Source organism: Diadema antillarum, unplaced genomic scaffold, assembly GCF_040938485.1.
Source record: "Diadema antillarum isolate AM-2024a unplaced genomic scaffold, OU_Dant_1.0 seq00000086_RagTag, whole genome shotgun sequence".
Classification (NCBI taxonomy): Eukaryota; Metazoa; Echinodermata; class Echinoidea; order Diadematoida; family Diadematidae; genus Diadema; species Diadema antillarum.
In genome coordinates, this window is record NW_027271178.1 from 1272839 (window position 1) to 1297254 (window position 24416).

The window sequence follows — 24416 nt, forward strand, 5'->3', positions numbered from 1 at the left end:
AAATTGAAATCTGAGATGCCCTCCATTAGATTTATAAGCAGCTTAAAAAGGGGGAAATGAGATTAGGATTAACTCCTAATGGCCAGATTGGCACTGTCACAGAGAATGAAATGATGGAGATTAAACGGCCGCTCGGAGAGAGCCAACGAATTTCCCCCTATAAAAGATCAAATCCTGCAATATGTTTTGAAGGCTACGACTATGTTTCCACAAAGCAGAAATGACCAACGCCCTTCAGATAATGCAATTCAATTGTGGAAGGCTCAAGACCGATTGGGCGATTAGGTAGAATGCTCTTTGTGCGAGATGACCATCAGATGAAATAATCAAAACAATAAGCGAATTTCCGACAAAGGACCCAAGCTTGTAATGCGACTACAACACTACGACAAGGTTTTTCACCGATCAAGAATGACCGACCCTCCTAGTTTGAATCATGTTTACCTACTCTGCCAACACTTCAAGACCAGTTTAGCAATTACGCTGAATGCATTCATAGAATAGCATGATCATTAGGTGGGATAATCCCCAAAAGTCAATGAATCAAAAGTCACCGAATCCGATAATGTGTCTACAAAACTACAACCAGCTATTAAAGGACAAGAGAATGTGACAAATGAACAGAAAAATAACGGCTGAAAGGGATCGTACTGTTTTGGTTGAGACCTAACTTCATGTTTCTAGTATTTTTTGGTGAGATGATGAGGAACCTCTCATGAAATATGAAAGAGCATGTAATTCCAAGAGGGATCCAACATTTATTTGATAAAAATTGGTCTTAAAATGTCTGAGATATAAAAAAAAACCATTCCCAATAATAGGTGGGATCCACCTTATTGCTTTGTTTTACTTTGTTTTTGGATGTCTCAGCGATTCCAAAACAGATTTTCATCAATAAATAAACTTTGAATTCCTCTTAAAATGGTGCATTTGTATGCTCTGTGCTATTTCATAAGTGTTCTCTTGGTATCTTGCAAAAAGTTAAAAGCCCAATTTTCATCTCTGTCAATACTATACAATCCCTTTAATCTGGCTGCCGACACCTCAAGACCACTCTGGCAATTAACCTTTTGTGTGCTTTGAGCATTGAATGGCACAGAAAACCCCATAGCATTGTACACAGTGTCTAGAGTCCCTGGTACAGGAATAGTTAACAAAGCGGGATGACTCCACGGTCTGCAGATCACTAGACAAAATAACTCTAATCCTACTTCAAAAATCCATTAAGGACTCTAATTCTACAATAGTATAGGCGCCTTGGGGGTGGAGCAGTAATGTCCAGCCAATACCCCGCACCCACTAAACATTAACTTTTGAAACCTTCTAACAACATTTACATGTTTTCCCTGAGGACCATTAATGCTTTAATCTGTAGACACTTAAGAAAACAACCAAAGTGTTCTGGCTTCTCAAGGTATCATCGACAAACAAACTTTTTTTATGTGTTGATTTAGAGCAATACGAGATGTTTGTAAACTCACAGAATAATGTAAATCAACAAAATCATTATAGTCCGGTACCTAATGGACACTGAACAATAAAATCTACCTTCCAATATTTAGAACTAACCCTCCTAAACTTCGCTTGCTAGTAGTGAGAGAGCCAAAAAATTCTGTAAAGTAGAGCACTTTTATAGCAAAAGAAAGATTTTCCACTTTGCTCTGTTATTTCTGACGAAGTGAAAAATTCTTGAGATAATCAATAATGTAAGATTGTGCATTGAGGACATACATGATGAAAAACATCCGATGTTCAACAGCTCAGAAATTTGCCGAGGTCATGAAGAACTATTGAAAAAGTGCAATGTTCTTAATGCAGGCACAAAAAACTGATAGCTTGGACATCTGGTGTGCATTACAGAACCTTCACTCATTACTGTCTTCTTTACAGCGGTATAGAAAACTTTCTGAATACCAGGCCACAACCCGACTTCTTCTGCCAAGTCAGAATGACAACCTACACCTTTGATGATCCAAACATTTGTTGAGCAATTTGAGCGATTTGTGACTAATTTAGCAATAACTACATGTAACTGCCCAAAATGAATTCCAGTTTCAGAATGATGAGAATGTAGATTAAAATGCACTGCTTATTACCAGCCATTTTGGAGAAGGGGGGGGGGGTGTTAAAAAAATGACAATTTGCATATGGCAGTACACTTGACCTCATGGCTTTAAATTCGGCAATCACCTGCCTAACAACTAAAATTAGGTGCCCTACTAATATTGACCAATCAGAACAGAGCTGTAAAAAATGGAACAGCAATTTGTAGCTGTAATATATGAATGACTGGGGGGGGGGGGGGGAATCTTGTGTGCCTGCCCTAACTCACCGACAAGAAGCGCTGCCCAACTTGAGGAGAGACTGAACTGCGACTCCAGGAATTTGGGCGCGAACACCGCAAATCCCGCCAGCAGGAACCACTCTGTGGCCGCGGCGGCACAGATGCACATGAAGGGTGCGTTGCGCACCAGGGCCAGGGTGGCCCGAGGGAAGTCGCGCAGGCTGCCGCCGAAGCCCGCCCTCGACGAGAATTCAGCGCCGCGGTGCGCCTCGTTCACTCGCGCCTTCGCCAGCTCCTTCTGGCCTGCAATTGGAGTTAAGCCCAAAAAAAACAAAACAAATTATGAAAACAAAGCAAAAATGGTCAACCATGTTTCTAATTCAGTTCAGTTTATTCCCTTTTAATTTTCATTTGCAAACAATATACATGAATGTTAAAAAAATCAAAATGATAGCATAGTATATTTCATGTAACATAATATCACACAGAAATGCATCTTGTTTCATTACAGACAGGAAATGAGATTTGAGGGGCTGCTAGAAAGCAAACTTGTATAATGCAGTCCCCTCATTTAAGGTACATTACTACAATACAGTTCTAGAAAACTCACAATGTCTCGTTTCTGTATTCTACGATAAAACCATCCCTTCAAAATAATATCAACAGTGTATACAGAGAATATCTGTCTCATCCAGTTATCTTACGGTGGCCCGATCCGGCAACTAAGATTCAAAACAGATTGCTCTTAAGCTCTTATTTTGGAGACTACATCTTTTGATTTTGGCCACCAAAATTTTTACATTGAATGATTTTAGTGACCCAAATGGGCAACCTGAGGAAAAAGCTGTAAAGTCCTGCTTCTACCAGTTCTCAAAGAAACATGATAATTTCTAGTATGTGTAATCTGTTTGACCCACTGATTGGCACATTCATTTCTTGTCCATTGGTTTGTGTTTGAAATTTGTGCACATTTGACTCAATGACACAGAAACGGTTAATACTGTAATATTTAGCGAGTCTAATTTATTTTTACGAATAGGGACTTCCAGACAATTTCACGAGTGGTTAAATTCCCAATTATGGAGCACAGTACTGAACGGAGAAAGGTGTACTTGCACATCACATTCACGTGGAGATCAAAGTTGATATATTTGTGTGTTTTCAATTTGCAAATAGCACCTGACTCGCAAAATTAGTGAAAATAAAATACCATCGCAAAATATATGGCATACACAATTAATGACAAGTGACCTTTGACCCCACTTACCTGGAAGTGCCTTTGGGAATGCAAGAAATGGAATGATGACGCTGAGAGCTAGAAGGGCCGTCAGGATGAAGCCCATCCACCAGGCGCCGACAAAGAGGGGGCTGTCTGGCTGCAGTCCGAGGCTGCAGAATAAAGATGAAAATAAACAGATACAAAACAAAATTTGAATAAATGAATAACAGATGAATCAACATCATTTGAATATTTTCCACTATCTTTTTTTTTTTTCTGGAAGAAACATGGTGAGTGCAACTGAATGTTGAATACATAAAATTTCAGGAATATTTGGCAACAGGAGACACCATGTTTTATTTCTGCATGATACTAAAGGTATCAGAAAGATTATAATCACGTTTTCAATAAGTATTTAAAAGTGCAATAATCATACCATCACTTTCCAGTATGCATAAATTGCAATGAATATGATATAATTGTCAACTTAGTTCATTCTTTCCTTTTCTTTCTTTGTGACAGAGTTACTATGGAAACAGTGCACACAGTGTGATCATGTTTTGGCTTCACATAATGCAGTTTTGCTCCCGGAAAACTTAGCTGCGGGAACATATTTGGTTACTCAGAAAGGATACTTTCTATATTCTACACCTCATTTCCGGCTCTGGTAACAATGAAACTGCAAATAAGGAAATCCTAGGGGGCATGTCATTTTTTTTTTTTTTGTGGGGGAAATCCCTGTTCTAAAGGCTCCACTGGAAAAAGCAAACTTGCCAATCCCTAATTTTTTTTTTTTTTAATGAATTGTTACTTTCAATATTCAAAACAAATTTCCTGCAGAAATGAGACAAGTAGCTAGTTTTGTTTTGTTTGGTGATACACACTCAAAGGCTGCACGTATCAAGATAGATCGTAGTGTACATCTTAGCTTCATATATTGGTGGGGAGTGCAATGGGGGGGGGGGGGGTGAGGAGAAGCATTGTTTTAATATTCACTGTGTGCAAGATGCTGTCATTAATTATAGACATAATTCATGGTGCACTTGATTAACATGGGTAATGAGTTCAAGTTGCAAGTCATTCTATTCTGCATTTTTAAAGAGCACATTAATACAAAGTACTTTTAATGATGATAGCGCCAAATATTCGTCACACTTTTTCACCATGGTGCAAAAGCGCTACATGCTGACTCAAGCCATAACGAAAATACATATTTTTTTTTCTTGATGTGGTGGATGAAGCTACTTGTCTCATTTCTGCAGGAAATTTGTTTTGAATATTGTAGGTAACAATTCATTAAAAAAAATCAGGGATTGGCAAGTTTGCTTTTCCAGTGGAGAATTTGAGGCATTCTTCTTCAACCCTCGTTGCACCACCAGCCTAACATCTTATTAATGTTTCATATGCAGACATAGTGCCAATGAAACTCTAAGAGTCAAGGGGGTGCTTCACGAAGTTGAACTTAATTTAAGATTGACTAAAAATTATGGTATGCCGCTGGTTTCCCTGTTCAATTTCATTAGCCTAATCACCAGTCACTTCAAATTATCCTTTATGTTTACAAAATAATTCCACTGTTATTTATCTTAACTTGTATTATCAATGGCTACAAGTAAAAGTCTCCAAAATCCTCATTTTCATTAGAAAGTTGAGCAACATTGAAGACACACATACCTTACCATATTTTTTAGTCAATCTTAAATTTTAAGTTTGACTGAAATTCTTCGTGAACCCCCCCCCCCCCCCCCCCCCAGGTCGTATAATAACTCTTGCACACTTTACATAGGTTTGAATATACTTTCTTCTTCTGCAAAATACAGCATGGTTCATTGTTTCTAATATAATGTTTCTATTAACCTTTTGCACCAAAAAAGGTATATTGATTCCAATATATGTTTCTATCAAACTGTTGCATTAAACATGGCAAGTTGTGTCAAATATGTATTTTCATTAAGAGCTGTTGTTTTAGGAATGGAACATCATTTCCAATATCATAATCATTTATATCGACATATTGTATTATTGCATAAGACATGGTACATTGTTTCCAATATTTCTATTGATATTTTGCATTCACCATGGCATGCTGTTTCCAATATTTCCATAAAAATGTTGTACCAGACATGTAATTTGGTTTCCAATATTATGTTTCTATTAACCTGTTGTATTAAACATGATGTACTGTTTCCAATATCATCCCCAATATCATATGTTTCTATTAACCTATTATCTAAGAGATATGGCAGCTTGCCAGAGATTTGCTACCCGTTTAGTCCAGCTGTGTACGTGACAGAATAAATCTAGTATAATGATGAACTTCTGGACAGGATTGAGCCAAACGATTTCTATTTTCTGAGATGAAGTTTCTATTGAACAGGACAGCCAATCAGAAAACAGCAACAAGCAAAACGCGCATAATTAATCGGCCACCGAATGCTTGCTCCTAGGTGAGAAGTACATCATGCATTTCAGCGCGGCATCCCAGAAATTACTCCTGAAATTCCTCGCTGTAGGTCCGAGACGGCTGACTTCCCCCCCCCCCCGACTCGCTGGTTAAATCTGAACCAGTGGGTGTGTGGAAGTGAGTCACATTATGCATCACCATTGCACATTTTCAAAAAGAAAAAAAAATGTTGGGGGGGGGGGACAAATCAATTTTTGCTGCTTGACTGACCTGGCAATCAACTGTGGAGGACTTTGGAAGGTGACAAAAATGATGTCGAGGAGACCACACCTCAAAAAAAGATAGATAAAAACTGAACGATTAACTTTAAAATGCGGGGTGACAAGACTGTCAAATTTTCAAGGAATGTTCCCCTCCATTCACTTTGTGCTATTAGAACTGAGGCAGAATGGTCTGTTGCCAGACGACATCATCGGCCTAGAAGTTGAGGAGCAAGCACTCCAAAGACTTCTTTGCCTTGGAATAACACTCTTATTATCAGTATCAACTGGATATTAGCCAGCACATGCTGAGCTTTTATCACCAACTTTTTTTTTTCATCATCCTTTGAGATCAATAAATATTGAATATCAGGACTCTCTATGGGTCAAGAATAATATGCTGTGTCTTGCACATCATTGGTTCTTTTTTTCCCCCTGATATTAATGGTTGAAGCACAGAGCACACGAACAAAGACTAAAACACATTCGCCTACACCTGAATCTTTTGATTTGTCATTGACAGATCCAAGTATATCAAATTTTAACCTGTTGAGGACGAGTCCCAAGTATACTCGAGCAGGTGTCTATGGGAAATGCGTGTTGTAGTGAAATAAAACTGTCCTCAATGGGTTAAAAACCAATTGACTGGAAATTTATAGGAAACAATTAAGGCTGGCCATGTTTTTCATATAAATATCTATTTAACCGGCAGTAAAGGTTGTTTGTGTTTTGTTTGTTTGTTTTTGTTATACGGTTTCTGGACTCATTCACCCTTGACCAAAATTTGGGTAAAAATGTTAAATTCCCATAAATATCCATTTCACAAATATCTACACACTCAAGAAAAATGAGATGTCTAGGTTCACTTAAGGTTCACTTCACACGTTTTGTTTTTCTTTACAAGTTGTTCTTCATTTTTTGAACATGTTTGTGACACTGTCCTTGTTCAAGAACTTTGCAGAGATGGTGTCTGGCACCTTCCCACCATGCAATAAACCTCAATAAGAAGCATGTGGTAGGAGCAGACGTGAGAGAGAGAAGGGGGAGGGGGTAAGAATTAATGTTCGATAACCATCAGACAGGATTATCCCCTTGAGATGAGGCTAGACATTTACTGCACCATGTGCCCAAACCACTGATGTAGCAATGGTAAATAGCATTTGTCACAGACACTCCCACTGTTTTATTTGCTAGAGAATCAAGCAGACTAATGTCAGACTCAAACCCCCAGCAAAAGGGTTTCTGGAGACCAATCCAGATTTCTGTATGGATATCTGTGAGTTATTGCATTTTGCTGCCAGCTCTTGGGAACAAGATTTACATCTAAACAGTAGAGGTCTATTCAAAGAAGTTAATGAATTTGCGTTTTGTGCTGGTGGCTGAGGGGTACAAATGCTAGTAATTTCATTGGTCAAAATGAGTATTTTGAATTATCTATTGACTGAAATACATCTATTCAGTAGGCTTGATATGCCAGACAATATTTTCTCTCAGCTCATGAATAGCAATCACATTTACAGATCTAAATGTCCCAACATTGACAAACTTGGCTTTTAATAGACTTCACTTGTGAATTGTCAGCACTCAAATTGATAGCATGACAGGCTTTGACGAAGGCTAGCTATGTTGTCACTTATGGGACTGAGGTGCTCGTCAAGGCAAGGTCTGGTAGGGTAATGCCATCTCTCAAAGTTTTACATTCTTTCTGTGAAATTGTATTGACTGCCCTTGGAGAATATTTGGAGGAGAGTCTGTAGGGAACTTGACTGGAGTGCAAGGTAACATTGATGCCAGACTAATCACAAATACACGACATTTAAGGCAAGGCTAGCCTCCCATGAGGTCAACATTCAGTCACTGGCAGAGGATTAATCCACCATGGGGGAAGTTTTGTCAGCTTTCCTTACTTCTTCTCTTCTAATAATGTGCTTCAATTTCTTCAGTAGGCAGTAGATTTGTCTCCAAGATTTACAGGTCCCAAAGCCCCTGCCCCAGCTTGCAGTTATATGAATCAACCTTGAATGAGCCTAACACACACATTCACACACACTCAAACAACAACAAGCAAATGTATGTTTGGTATAAATGATGAATTGGCTCAATACCAAACCTGTTTCAAAACAGTTTTGATACAAGTAGGCCTACTTGCAATTTGTCCAAAACAAAATATTCCATCTACTGAAGCTCTGAAGAAATACTGTTCTGTAAACTCACAATTATGTTTAGAGCAGTTAAAAACAAATAAACATATATTTTCTATACAAGTTTGGAACAAATGAAACATTCCTCATTAAGATCAAAAAGATTTATTGGATTCATGGATTGATGTCTATAAAGGCCCTTCCAGAAATACTCGGCATAACTTTGAGCAACAAAACAGGTGCAGGAAATATATGAAATATAAACCAGAAGGACCTATATATTTATGAACAGCTAGATACATGTATACGGAAAGTAAAACAGATGAATACTATCCTTACAAACAGAGGAAGGAGGGCAGAGAAAGAGATACAGTAAAAAAGGATGACAGAGAGAGAGAGAGAGAGGGGGGGGGGGGAGGGGAGAGACAACAGGAAAGGAGAGGGAAAGAAAGACAAAAAAGAGGGAAGAGCGAGAGAGGGAGAGAGATATATACATTATACTCTTTTTGAGATATATGCAAATGTATAAATATACCAAAGAATAGACAAGAGAGGGGCAGAAGATAGAAATAGACAGATGGACGTAAAAAGAGAAGTGTAGAATTCTACATACCCTAGATGTAAGAGGGAGAAAAGGAAGATATTCCCCTAATATCCAAATATATAATATATACTCGCATACTAGGGGAATACAAATGTATCTTCTTTAATACATATATTTGCCTCCAGTATGTTTTCTGCTTTGACTGCTCAATCCATTAGGCAATAAACATGTTCCTATTGGTCATGATTTAATGAAACTGAATCTCTCAAATGGCATCCCTCTGGGGCCAGTCTAGACATTATGATATATTTCCCGTAATATCTCATGTGGTATAAGAAAATGCAGTTCAATGTTCCGTGACTGCACATTGACAATGTTAAAGGAAAAAGGGGAAAAAAATTAAAGCAGAAAAACAATATCATAAACCATCTGCTACAGTTATAATAGATGTTATATTAAGGCTAGATATGAATGAGATATTTGATGCATTTGGCAATCAAGTTCTACAATAAATTTCAAAATGCATTTTACAAGAAGTCATGTGTGGTTTACTGAAAACAAAAAGCTCATCCTTAAAAACTGCCTTCCGGCTTTGTAGAATTCATGAAAATGAAATACCATGCATTTAATAGTTGAAATAAAAATTCCAGTCACATAAAGTGGGCTTTTGGGTGATGATGATGAATCATCCTGTACATACTATCAAATACATTCATATAATCTGACATTTTCTTGATTTTAGACCACTGCTTATTGTAACCCAGTATACCATGTAAAGTTCTGTTAAAATCACTTTTCAGTGATTTATCAAACGTCACAGTCAGTAAGTTTCTGCTAAAATCAGTGCTCCTTCATTGATTCCATAATAGGGATATTAAATCAATAGTGATCAAGAACTCATGGGGGGGGGGGGGGAGGGGGGGAGGGGGGGAGGGGGATAAAGAAATGGTGCTCCATGCCTTTCCACACACCTACAGACATACCAACTGGGGATATCAATAGCTCCCTCTGGAGTTACAGTTGGCAGTAATTTCATTCCTTGACAGATATACTACATTACATTACAATGATCATTCTGCTGCACGACATTCCTATCTAAAGCTCTGAAAAGTTCAAACATCTGGAAAAAGTTCCTTCTTCTGCACTGCATAACCATGTTTTGTTTAATACTACTGTCCAATGCAAAGCATGTATTATTTTGCTTATGTGGATATGTCTGACATCAAGCATACCTACAGTAAACACAAAAAGTTCCTATTACACAATCTAACAAAACATGTATCAAGTGTTACCTCTTCATTTTTCCCCTTTATTTATTTATTTATTTATTTATTTATTTACTTGCTATTAGTGACCATTACTTACAGTGATATAATAACTAGTTGTATGATCCAAGTCATCTTATCCTAGCCAAATGTTATGTGAATGCATAATTACTAAAAAGAAACTATGGACTGCTGAGGACTTACTACCCTCTGCTACCAAGCAGACCACAAAACAATATCTAATACCTAACATATTACTCTTCTTTGCAGGAAAGGGATGCAAATCCTACAGCCATGGAAATGACATGCCACAAACTTTGTTATTGTTGTTTCGAGAACCTGTTGATAAATTTGTTTTGATCTGTAACACGCCACTTTCACTGAAAAAAAAAATGCCATCCATTTTAAGAGACTGTAACTGATGCTGCTGGATTTACAATTTCCAATAAAGGGATCGGTGACCCTCCCCGAGGACGAATAGGGCACTATACTATCGGTGAGATCGAAGCATGTGCTCTGATGTGCCAGCATCTCGGCAGTCATCTTCACCGGGATGACCTTCTTCTCTAAAGAAGAGTGGATGGTGACCAACTCTTCTTCTCTGGATCCCAGATAAAATGGCAGCAGATGTAGTGGACAAGAGCAGGGTGGAGAAGGAGATCACGCCACAAGTGCAAAGGTCAAGGGTTAATTCCACTAAAACCCTTCTCAAGTTTAAGCAGGAGAGAGAGAGTGGATGAGAGCATCTACAAAATCTAGAGGGAGAGAAATGTCAAGTGTAGGGTCCCATCAATATTAAGCTTAGGCTCCGTGGGGCTGAGCCGGGCAGATCAATGGCTTACAGAGAACCACATGAGTGGGACTGAAGCTGATATATAGCAATAGGATTGATGGTTGCACTTTAAAGTAAATGCTGTATGCTCATCAAAAGCTCTAGATGACAGATGTCATGCAATGTGTGACAATGCTAGCCTTGACTCAAGGCTCATTTCTTCTTTATCAGTTTTTTGTTCTCATAAGATATAGTCTCTCTCTTTTCAATATAGCTTTTTTAAATTATGGAAATCAATCAAGACAAAAATGATGCTTTCAGATTTAGCTGTTCCATCAAATCAGCAAATGGCTAAAAACTGATTGATAGGTATGCAATCTAGCTCATGATGACATCTCGACAGTCAAAAGTTCTACAATTGTACGTACTTCTTCTTTTCTTGTGAAATACAATCTACCTTCTGGTGTGTGTCTCACTGAATAGTATAACAGTGATATCCTGTGAGCTGCTAAGGTCACATGACCATGTGGTTGCTTGGCAACAGCTCTTCATTTGCTATGGAAATGAAACGAAGCACAAAGAAAAAGACTGAACAAGAATTGAAACCATCTGCAGAGGATACAAGATTTTGCTCTCTTTAGGCAGAACAGTTTCAAGGGAATTTGTGGTTAAGGAAAAGATTTGTTGGCTGCATTATCTGCTAAGCTGTACTTTCCATTATGTTTGTTTAGTTGATCATTTTTCTTGTTTGTTTGTATGCCTGTTTGTTTAATGCACTTGTTTTGTTTTGTTATGTTTATTTGTGGGATGTGACCAGGGTTTATGACCGGAGGGGAGAAGTCCAGCTGGACGGTGATGCAAAGTTTGAGGGAAGGGGTCTGGTTGGTGGGAAGTGGAAGTTTCCGAGCTGGCACCAAGCTGTCAGGAGATATTTATCGGGGATGCGCCCAAATGGCCCCAAGCTTAACACTTTCCATCAGTCGAGGGCTGGGTTTCTCTGCACCCTACCCCCCTTCCCTCGCCCCTCTCACTTTGACCTCATCCTATAGAGATACTGTCACGGTGTTAAGACAAGGTTAAGAGTACTACCCTTGATCTTTGTCACTGTGGAATACACTGTACATCATGTAGAGTGTATCGACCTCCAGTGGCGTGCCACTCACCCTTTTTTCTCTTGGAGAGAAATGTCAGCACTGTCAAGCTTTATTACTGCACGGGACATCATCATCTTAATCATCATCACTTCTTTTCTTTTTTTAAAGAGAACTATTGCGAGACAATGGTGATGAAAATAATAAACAGGAACACAAAGAGGTAGGGATATTGATAACAAATATAATACAGCATTCCCCATGAATTATGATACACTATCATATCAATATCAATATGAGTCAATACAAATTATGGTTATTGTAGAGTGATACAATGCTAAAGAGAGAGAGGTGTAAAATAGATTCTGTTAATTCAATTTATAAAATCAAATAATAAAAAAATCAATGATAAATTTGGTCTTCTTGCACCCAAACTGAAGAGTGAATCATCCAGTAATAAAGTAAGGATAGCGTATTTTTGCCCACGGTACGTGAGCAAAACTGGTTTGAGGGGTGCATACGTGGTACCTGCACCCACCACTGCTGCTCTGGATTAAATCTTATGTCGGTCGTGAAATTAGATGGGACCTTTGGAGGTTTTGATTTCTTTGGCTTTCTTACGTTGCCACAATTTCCTGTGGATTACCTCGCTCACGCTGTGAGTGCAAAAAAGTGGAAAGAATGCATTACGTGACAGGGATCGCGACCTCTATTATTTCCTTAGAAGAGATTTCCTTGTTCCAAGATCTCATGATTTCTAACATTTTTCTTCTTTTTTTTTTCATTTGCTTCCGTTTGGGTTCACAGGCATCAAATTTTCATCTAAAATCAGTGTGTATGTGTTTAGGTGTGAGTTGCCTTGCCAATAATCTTCATTCAATCCAAACATGACCCCTGAAATTCTGACTACTAGATTCCAGTGAAGGTGGCAAATATTCAAGACTGGATGTTTACCACTGTGAGGCAGCATGCGGCCAGTAAAAATCAACACACAGCTCTCAACCAATGAGATCGCAGGATTTTTGCTACCCATTTTATGATACTTCCTTATATGGAATCTTTTTAACCTGTTGAGGATGGGCTGATTTTGCTATAACACTCATTTTCTGTAAACACCTGCCTGAGTATACCCCGGACTAATCGTCAACGGGTTAAGATTCACGTTTGACCGTAGATAGAGGATTTAGCCACTTAAGTGGACTCTCTTTGACGAGGAACCTCGAGGACAATTGTGCATGAAAGTTTGAACCCAAATTTTGCAATATATGTGTACTATACAAAACCTACGCAAGGATCATTTCTAGGTAAAACTCTTGGAGGGCTTGAAGAGAGACTGACAGCTTTGACAATACAGTACCTTTAAACCAACCGTTAAGCCTTCTATGATATATGGACTGTCTTACAAATGCAATTGACAGCTAAATAGAAAGGTCATGGACTCTAATTGATGGACTAATTAAAAGTTAATGCTTTCTTTTCTCATCACTTTTGCACACAAGGTCACGTAGTCTAATCAGTTGCCAATTAGCCTAAACTCAGGGCGGGTAGGCTTAATATGATCATGTTTTACAACTTAAAGGTCTCGTACATACAGTGTACATGAATGAAACACTGGTGAAGGAAAAGATATGCATGTTTCTCAAGAGAAGGCCCAGCTGTTATTTCTTTCAATACCTTTATCATACTAACGTAATCTAGATAACATGGATTTTAAATTGTGAAGCAGTATCTGTAAAATCAAATGGTGATGATATGACTACATGTACAATGTACTTGCAATTTTGTGAAAGCATGCCCTAGCATCCCATTACCAATAGAAAGTTGCCATACTATACAATTTGGAAATACAGACATAATATGTAGAATGCGAAGAATGATACTTTGTTCAAACTGGATGCTCTTATTCCAATGAAATACATGTAGTTAAAGAGACAGAAAAAATCCAAGCTTTAGAAAAGTCACTCTGAAAACGAAGGGCTTTGAAGTTAATTGTTGTACTAGTCACTTTAAGTGCAATGATTGACTCCTTATTGTACATGTAGGGGTGGGGGATAAAATGAATTCAAACTATGAATAGCAACTACTTTGATGCAATTATCAGATTATTCTGAAACTTGGCATACCAACTCTTCTATTCATGATTATTATTCTAAAGCACAAGAGTGTCACTGATGGCTATTGTGCAGTTTTCTGCAGGGCTTTCCCAAGCATGTTTTCATCTACCACACGCATGAAGTGAAAAATGGGGAAAGGGTATGTCAAACATGATGGTATTCAAAGTTTTACAAACCCCAAGTATCATATTTTATCAATTTCCAAGCTTTAGATATACACATACAGAGGATAAAGGTCACTTTTGTTTGAACTTATAACCAACATATAAAATGGTCCTTACAGACACAAATTTGAAAAATTTTCAACCAATTGCAAAATTAACCTGTTCCTTTTTTTTTTTGGGGGGGGGGGGGCGTTGCAGGGGTGGGGTGGGTGTAGTCTTTGTGATTCATGGTAACAATTGCATGTCTGGCCATTTTTTGATTCAAAATCCATCTGTATTCAATTCAATTCAATTCAATTCAATTCAATTCAATCCAATCCAATCCAATCCAATCCAATCCAATCCAATCCAATTCAATTCAATTTCTGTTTTATTGCAAATCAAAAGAGAGCATAACAGTATTAAGTCTGCAGACTGATAGTGCCATGCGTTCTGTGCTGTCCTCTGAAATTCTGCCGTAAAGCATCACAGACAAGGTGTGCTGTTATCTGATTTTTCTTTTCTGTTTTTTTGTCTGGTGGCTGCCCACGTCCCGACAAGATCTTTTCCACCATCAGAATATTTGATGATGTTGTGATGTAGAAATCCACTGAACTGACAGGTCTGCTGACATTTCAAACTCGACTGGGTTGCTCCAAATTGGATCCCACAGCCAGCAGCTATCAAACGCCATCACCATTAGTTACTGTACATGTAACTCGTCATCCATATCACAAACTTTTGTGACCTTCTTTGGTATTTTGAGAGGGATGTAATGATGGTGATGATTGGCAATGTATTAAAAGCGTAAATAGCTTCCTGTACCGATACCGTTCTGACGACGTTTTCTCATTACCGAGGTCCTCATTATACCGGGCGATTCATTAACAATGCATCACACAGTTAAGTGGCTCTTGAATGAGCTCCATCAAGATCATTTGGCCACGTGACCTTAAAGTGTGCACTTGTTTGAAATCTATCACAGTGAGATATTATCGTTTTCCTTTAAATACAGCAAAAATCTCCCAGGAAATTCATAACCGCATGACTTTTTGATCTAATTTTGATAAACTGTTGTTGTATTCTTCTTGTTTGATTTTGCCCCGTTGTTTCACAGTTAATCCGTTGGAGACTAGTCCCGAGTATACTCGGGCAAGTGTCTATGGGATATGCGTGTTATAGAAAAATCAGCTCGCCCTCAGTGGGTTAAGTGTAAGAAGAAGTGTAACGTTACTATTTTGCAGCCACACCTTACAGGGATGCCAAGTTCAAAAAAATTTTATGAGTGAGATTTGCATGACTCGCCATCTCGGTGAGCGAACGTTCGCGCGAGCGAGGGTGTGGGAGGGGTTTTTCCCCCCTGTGGCCTCCCACGGTAGGGAGCTTTTTCAATTTTTAGCTCTTAATGGTGCGATCAGGTGCATCCTTAAGTGACTATTTTTTTACTTATTTTGAAAGACAAAAGGAAAATATACCTTCAATTGCAACTATCACTTTAATCTTTTGAGCTATGCTCATTATTATAGGCCCAGGTTGCAAACTTTGCCCGATGAGTGAGAAAAATAGGTGTCATGCGTGAGATTGTGAGACGGCCCCTAAATGCTTGGGTCTCACGCAGAATGCGTGAGACTTGGTAGCTCTGACCTTAACCTGTTGATGACAAGCTGATTTAGGTATAACACACAGTTCCCATAGATACCTGCCCTAGTGTACTCTGGTATACATGAACACTGTAGTAATCAACAAGTTAAAAACTTCACCCCTGTACTGCACCCCACTATTTCTCTCCCTGCTCCCACCCCTACATATTGGTGGTGGTATAATCATAGGCTTAATGATGGATGATTGGCTGGTTACATCTATTAGGGAGCAGAACCCTAGGTCAAGGGCGACGAGTTAGTCTGAAAGGTGTACCATACCTCCCCGTGTATGATTTAAAAAAGGGGAGAAAAAGATGAATTAACGAATACATCAGGAGCTGCCATCAGCAAATTGGATCCAAAATAACATGATGGATCGATTGGTGTCCATAATGAATGGCAATTTGACAGCTGGCTCCAGTGTGTTGGTTTAATGGATTGGCCCGCTTGCCCTCAGGTGGGATCAGATTACTACTCCTGTTGCACGAGAATGCTTCGGGGAGGATCATATCAACACACAAGTTTGGATTGAAGACTTGAAGATTTCAATTCTTCAATGTCAGCAACTGGTAAGGGTGGGTATGCTCTGGGTAATAATCCATTATCATCTTCGGGTTGGCTTGAATGAACAGGGTAAAACCAGCCACACAAAATGGTACAGGTTTCTGTCAAAACTGGACCTCAACTATTAAAAGAAAATAATGGGAAGTTTAGAATTTCACCTATCTTGACAAAAGTGAGATGTCAGTTGCAGCAACATTTGCAAAGTGGTAAAAGTAGAGATGTCCATTATAACTCACAAGCTCACCTCTGACGAGCCCATTAAATCTTCACCAACTTCTCCCTTGTTTTCTTTGACATGCAATTAAAAAGAATAAGTTATATCCTATCCTTCAAAGAATTGTAGCCGTGTCATGATACAGCTGCAATGAGTCTTCGGGGATAAATTTCTTCTCTGCTTTTGTGCAGATGTTACGACTTTAAACCACTTCCATCTAAAATTTTCTCCAATTTTGACAATGCAGTAAAATCTAGAGGTGCCAATTTCATGATAAGAAGATGGTGATTCGTCTTTCCCCGCTAAATTCCCCCAAGATTTGAAAGGTTACGGGGCAGACAACAAACTTTTGAAGGCACGATGAAGTGAAGATGGGTCCAAGACATATTACTCAACTTCAGATAAATCCCACGAGGAGATACGACTAATCCAATTACTCTCAGGACTTTCACTTATGGACAGAAAACTCATTCCGGCAGATACAAATATTAGGGCTCTACCCCGATACGCCAGTCAACTGTTCCTGATTAATGTTTTGTTGCTGTTGGGGTATGTCAATCCCCTATCCCAGTCTACCAACTTTAGCAGCAACTTCTGAGTCTCGATGTCCCATTTGTCTTTATAAACACAAGGCAATTTGATTTCGCAAGAGGTGCACGAACTTGCCAGAAAAGGGCGTTGTACTGACTGTATCCCCCAAACAAATGTTAGTTGAAATCAACAATTTTATTTTATTTTATTTATAAAATTTCATTGAACCTTTCTCCAATGCTCCCCAGTATGTGAGTAATTTTAACAAGATTTTTTATTTCATTTTTTTTCTCCATCCAATCCCGCAAGCATGGTGCTGTACTAGGGCTGTCTATCACCTCTCTAGATTAAAGAAAAAATATATAATATTAAACTGATGCACCATACTATGTTGAAGGCAAAAATTACATTTTGGTTAAATTTGAAAAACTCATGCATCTCAAGTATGCCAAAACATCTAAGAAAACACACCAGACATATTTGGCAATCTAAAAACATTCTATTTAATATCTTTGGTGAAAAAAGAAACCCTAAATACCAATATGAATAAATACTAACTGGAAACTCACAGTGGGACATTCCCAGAATAACAGAAGACCAATTTGTGGTTAATATCTGCATTTCTTGGTACTGCTAATGAACAAGTTCCTTCACAAGGTGAGGGAACTGACAAATAAAAAGAAATGGGAGGAAAAAAAAGAAGAAAAACCAACACGTCATTACCGACTGATCTGCGTCTACGTGCATGACATGACGAGAAGTGGGCTAGGCATTGGAGGTGAAACGACCAACCTGCTTTTTTCACAAGGACCTGTTAGCACACGCAGCTTTTTCGTTTCCTTCCACGTTGGTGAATTGAAGGCTACAATAGCATGTTTCAGTTTCTCAGGGTGTGCCATTTCTAGATTCAATGGACAATCATTACATCTCCCAAGGGGACTGGTCATAAATTATCCTCTGATATCGACTTGGTTCTTATTCAAAGCGAGAAATCTCTGACTTCACTTCTGTTCATTATGATTGGTTGCATTTTGAAAATCTGGTAAATTCAATACCAGGCAGACTCATTACAGCAGCAGCAACAACAACAACAACAACAAAACAACAAGCACTGAACTTTGCTCTTGTTGTTTCTTGGGTAGCTGTTAGTTTGTGTATCTAATTGTTTGTTTGTTTGTTTCTTGGTTGTTGTTGTTTTTGTTTCCAGACTGTACTATACTTTTTCAAAGCATCACCTCTGAACAGCCCCGCTCTTGAACTGTCCTTGAATTGGGATACAGGGTCAAAGGTTAACAGCACACATGAGAGAGTACCAGACATAACAAGGTCTGCACATCAAGAAGTTATGGTCTAAAGAGGGTAAAGGAAACTCTTGTTGTAGGAATCGTGAATGTTCCTTGAACTCGTGGATTTGTTTTTACTCTGCTTTATTTGTCTTCACCTTGTTGGCTTGCTTTTTACTTCTTTATTTTTGTCAGACCAACATTCAATTACACGGTAGGATTTCTTTGAGACTGTCAAGGTGAAGCCACAGTAATGTTACCCTTGTTAGCAAATTTGGTTCTAAACCTGCGGGGAATATTGACGTGAGAGCTTTTGCAGCTGATCACTCAAAGAAGAAACCTACAAGTATCAGTGCCCACTCTTGCTCCACTGCAGATGGTTCGTCTCTAAGCTCCGCCTCTGCATATATGGATATCTTAGAGGTGCTTCATACTGTTAACACCAATCAAGTCCAGAGCAAAGCTTGACGGAAAAAACATTAAACTTCAAGCAACATAAAACATTTTCCCATTCTGCTTTATACGCGTTCACACTGTATGGGCAAGCACTCAATCGGGCAAGCACTCAATCATGCAATCAAAACAATGTGTAAACACCTACACTGACTCTAGATATTCCTGATACTCCATCCTCTTTCGCCCAACCCACCCACCATGAATATTCATAAGGTTGTCTGTGACATCATCTAATCTATATGAGATGTGAACTCCTCCTGGTCCCTATTTCACCCAGTGTCTACTGGGACCAGGCATACCACATGTTCACTCTAAGGAAAATTGAATTAAAGTGTCCTGAAAGGGTTAACAATGTCTTCATTCCCCCTTTTTCCCCCTTTTTTTTTAAATCAAATTTTGTCTGCATTCATGGCATGAAGTCCTCCCCTCATTCAATTTAACCTGTTGAGGACGAGTTCCGCGTATACTTGGCAGGTGTCTATGGGAAATGCGTGTTGTAGCAAAATCAGTCCATCCTCAATGGGTTAAAGAGTGACTTCAATGTCTTTCCAAACAAACTGACAACAGATGTGTCAAGAACTTGGTGTCTTCTGTCCAAAGACTGGAATATAAATATGCCTATGTATTCCATTTCAACTGAATTTGAGTTTTGATTTCTAATCATTTCTCAACAGAAAATAAGAATATTACTTTTATGCCTTTATGCAGGGCTCGACAATAACGGTGGCCCGGTGGCCCGGTGGCCCAGGGCCACCAAAAACACATGTCGGGCCACCAAAAAAGGTCGGATGTTTACCTTTGGGCCACCAAAAATAAAAGTTAGTGTGGAGCCCTGCTTTATGGAATACATAAGCACTTGCAAGAGTCTACCTGTTACACAAGCTTTCCTTTCCACAAGTTCCTCGTTTGTAATGGATATAATATATCATTACATCATGATGCATCTGCTCTCTAAGTCTGCTTTTTCCATTTGTGTCTTTAACTCTGGCAGGAATGAGGTTATGTGTGATAACTTTCTGTCCACCATGTCATTCTCTACATTTTCTTTTGCACATGAAATATTAGATGAGCCGATCAAAGCTGAAAATTGCAGGCACATTGTGCGGTTTCCTACAGATTAAAAACAGACGATTAAAAGAAAAAATCTATCCTTGCAAGTAGGGAGCAAACGACCAACGAAATGCACTCACACAAAGGCCATCTAAAGTGACACTCTATGTAACCTACTCAGGAATTGATACCTTATGGGGGCTCCGCCATGACGATCGCTGGTTCACATTTCATCCAGAGGGGTTGGACCGTTCTAATTCTTGCCCCGGCAACATCTAGGTCAATTGTTTTTGGCGAGAGAGGAATGACCAAAAAGCTTGTCCAAACTGCTCCCCAACCCCATCACCTCCTCCCCCCTCCCCCGCCCCTTTTTTGCCCCCCTCCTTTGAGTCAGAGGTACTGTGATCAAAGCCAATTATTTTATCTTTTTATGTCCCCCTCCTCCCCCTTTTTTTTCCCCCCCGCAGACATTGAAAGGACACTGCCCTTCGCGGTGCCTCCCAGAGGCGCGATGAATCAGGCACCTTGCATCACATTCCGCCCGTAATTGCAGGATACATTTCGGGTGACAAAGAACAATTATTCACGGGGTTCCGGACCCCGCCGGTTCTTGCTCTCCCCTTTGCTTCTTCTCGCTCATCGAAACTAACGAGGGAAGACAATGGCTCCCATTATCTTATGATTCTCCATCCTTTGTTTCATGTTTCCTCTTTTTTCCTCGAGTACGCGACTCCATCATTTTGCAGCCTTTTTATCTCTCGTAAAGACGAAGAGGAAGACTTCGCAAGTTAGGATTGATGATGGGCAGGCCCCGATCCTCTCTTTCCTCCGTCCCCACGGGAGCATCGGGCTTGGGGAAGGGGAAAGTCGGCAGACAAAGGACTGACGTGCCATCCAAACAATAATAGGATGCGTCAACCCATCCTTAATAGAGTCGCGCACGTTACACACACACGCAATGGCACGAAATAGTGATAGCTGCCTCACGGACATGCCTGACTACAGTCTCTACAAGAAAACATCTGTGACCGTGTATCATAGAGAAGTCAAACAATTGATTACAGGGTCACTTTTTGCGGTAGGCCTAAAATGCATGTTGAGAATCAACTATTATGATTTTCAGCCTTTCTTTTTGTTGTTGTAGGAACAATCTTTCTTCTATCTGGATATACATTTCAGAGACATCACATTGGATAAGAGTAATGTTTTGATTCTTGTTACAGTTTTGTATAGTAACATCTTTGTTTTGTTTTTTCAATGTGATGTAATTTTTCTCCATTTACCCCTAATGAGGTACATGAAGCAAATATGAAAATCCTAAATGAGCTTTCAATAACAGTCAGCCATCATGTTATTACGATCATTCATGAATGGAGTGTGCTTGATAGGTAAATCACGTTTCATGATGATCTGATAATCCCTTCATACCGGTTGCTACGGAGACTTAAATCCCCTGTTGCGTGAGCACAGTTAAGATTGAGTTATTAGTCATGTGCTCTGAAAAAAAAAGCTCTTTTTCTAAGGTGTAACATTCAAAGAGATGACATTTTGTATTCACATTTCTTTTCATCTTGGAGGGGCCAGCATTATCTATCTCTTCCTCTCTTTTTTTCTTTGCCTTCTTCCTTTAGTTCTCCCTGCATTCTATGATTAATTTGATAAAAAAAGAGTAGAAAAACAAATACACCTAAAGGCCCATTTTCATTAACATTTTTAGTTACTCCAAATATAGCTCCAGGGTTAGTGATGAGAAAGTCTGCAAATTAAGTTTCATAGATACAGTACAGAGAGAGAGAGTGAGAGAGTAAGTGCTGAAGAGAAAAATGAAACAGAGCCTGGGGTGAAGGAGAGAAGGGAATAAGATACAATGTAGAAGGATAAAAAAGGAAAATTTAGAGTGATAATCATTAGAAGAGAGAGAGAGATAGAAAGATGAGAAGAGAGGGGACTGATAGAAGATAGAAATAAAGATTCCAAAGGGATCACTTTCATGTGATACTTCAATACTACCCCTCTATAAACAATATCAAGAACAACTACAGATTCCTCTTACGCCATAAATTGAACATAAACACACAAATCATTCCCAAGGCAATAGGGAAGGAGTGTCACAGCTTAGTCAGCCCACCTGTGACCTAACTTTTCAATAAATTACGTGCAGAACATTCCCAACATTTCCTCCTGCGACCAAAGAGTCACGCTGCTTTTGCTTTCTGATTTCTTTTTTTTTTTTACTCCATTTTGTTCCGTTCTTCGAATCTCCGTATGTCAAAGAGTATGTTTCATAGTGGGGTGGCTTAGTGACAAATATACTGACAATCGTGACACGCCGGACAAAAGTGTCATATTTTCCTCAGACATTTGTATATATATGAGGATCAAAATTAGGGGGTGCTCCAAGAAATCCGCTAACAGAAAAAATGAGAAAATGCCCTTAATTTGTACATAACAATAATGTCTGAATTCAAAGACTATACACAGGGCATTCGCCAGGTTTCTGTACAATGCAATGTAATGTACATGGTTGCTAGTCTTAAAATTCAGACCCATAATACGACATATTATGTGCATGTTTACAGTAATACACCATTTTTACTGGTTTTCCTATGGTAACAGGTGGTTAGTCTGTGTTGCAGACCTGAGGGAGGTGTGTTGGAATAGTCCAGTTTTCTTAAGCACCTTTTCATTAAATAATTTGATATAATTTCTGGTAAAGGATTTTTTTTAGTACTGTCTACCTCCTGTTGAGAAATGGCAAAGAGTGACATGTGACTCTGGCTCAGATACTTTAAATCTTGGGCAATGACTTAGCCAGGTGTAGGACTATGTCACAGCTCATTTTTTCTCCCAGAACTACTAGTTTACCAGTAGAAGAGCTGCATATTCCATTGAGAACTTAAGGTTTTGGGTATTGCCCTACATATTTCCTAACAAATTTAACCCGTTTCCTCCAAGATTGTGTGAATTCCATAGGTTTAGCGCAGGGATTACCTGATTCCCGTTAGCAATTTTTATTGTCCGCACTTCCCCTCTCTATATGTTTCTTATTTCTTTATGGGGGTTATTCAAATGTTTAAAAAGGTTAAAAGTTTGTTTTCATAGATGAAGTTGAATTTAGACAATTTGAATATTTTTAAAAATATATTGATATTTGTAATTTCACTCATAAAGACTTAAAGCGGTTTGAATATTTTTGGTCTGATAGCTATGTATATTAAAAAGTTATTAAAATATGTTATTAAAAAGTAAAAGCAATGTTAGATTGGTTCACATTATCCAAAGAGGGTGGGATGTAGTTGGCTAGTGAACAAAGTCTATGGGAGAGTTTAAAAAGTTGATAGAAATAAAACAAAATTGGCATAGAGCAGAATCTAAATCACAATATAATATGACAAAATTCCCGACCCCAAAGGCGGTTGATTCTATGATGCTTTATGTCAAAATACATTCCACCCAAAATACATGTGATTGATAGGAGGAAAAAGTATAGTATATTAAAAACAATATAGTTCAACTAACCCCATTAGTCCAGCAGCATAATGAAATTATTGTTAAGTTTTATCGCCTTGTCAATTGAAGATGATGTTACATAATGACAATTATCAAAGTCAGCTAGATCTACTAGTATATCAAGAAACCAAAAAGAAGGGGTAGGGTGGGGTGGGGAGAGAAGAATGAAGTAAGTTATTAGTATCTGTAGTTTTGGTTTTCAGTATATTCATTTTAATTTCCTTAATTTCCGTTAGGTCATCATGGATTGGAGCATTTCTGTACTAGTAATCTGCCAGGAACAAACACAAGAAAAACTTAAAGGTCCTATATATACACTTTTGGGAGAGTGACTTGAAAAAAATGTTCAGGATATCACATTTTATGCATAATATGTGTAGGTCTGGGGGCATTTCATGAAGCATTTTGTCCGACAAGTTGTCGGACAAATTTGCTCTCTGCCAATCAGATGCAAGGATTTCTGTAGTTTGTAACAGTTTGTCAGAAAAATATCTGACCAAACTGCTTCATGAAATGCCCCCCCCCCTGTTGTATCACAAGACATCCTACCATATACAGTTTTTGCAATCAAAGCAAACATATAAAGAGATATCAGTATTTTTCTCATTAAAGCATAAATGCGGACGGTTTAGTCTGGAAACATGTTATCATAGAAATATTGTTCACATTTTGTGTTATTAACAATACTTAACATTGATTATACAGATTCATTTTTACAGAGGTTCTTTCTATCCGTAACTCACACTTAAGAATAATTTTCAAGCACTAATTTTGGGTTTTTGCCTTTAATTATCCACAAAAAGGAGGACTCAATGCATAAAAGGTGTATGCTTTATTTTTGGAAAATGTTGAGGAGATCGGGAAAATTATATATATTGATGTAGATTTTGGACCTGAAGGAGCAGTTGAAGCATTTTTAAGAAACAATGCC

The 24416-nt window shown here is 38.6% G+C and overlaps 1 protein-coding gene across 1 annotated transcript in view; it reads right to left on the reverse strand.

Annotated features, from left to right (window-relative positions):
- LOC139726528 (solute carrier organic anion transporter family member 4A1-like) overlaps positions 1-24416 on the reverse strand; it is an 81477-nt gene that overhangs the window by 14523 nt on the left and 42538 nt on the right. Inside the window, exons 4-5 of the mRNA XM_071637510.1 lie at positions 3552-3673; positions 2333-2587 (exon numbers count right to left, since the gene is read on the reverse strand). Of these exons, the coding sequence (XP_071493611.1) occupies positions 2333-2587; positions 3552-3673 (377 nt within the window). The remainder of the gene's footprint in view (positions 1-2332; positions 2588-3551; positions 3674-24416) is intronic.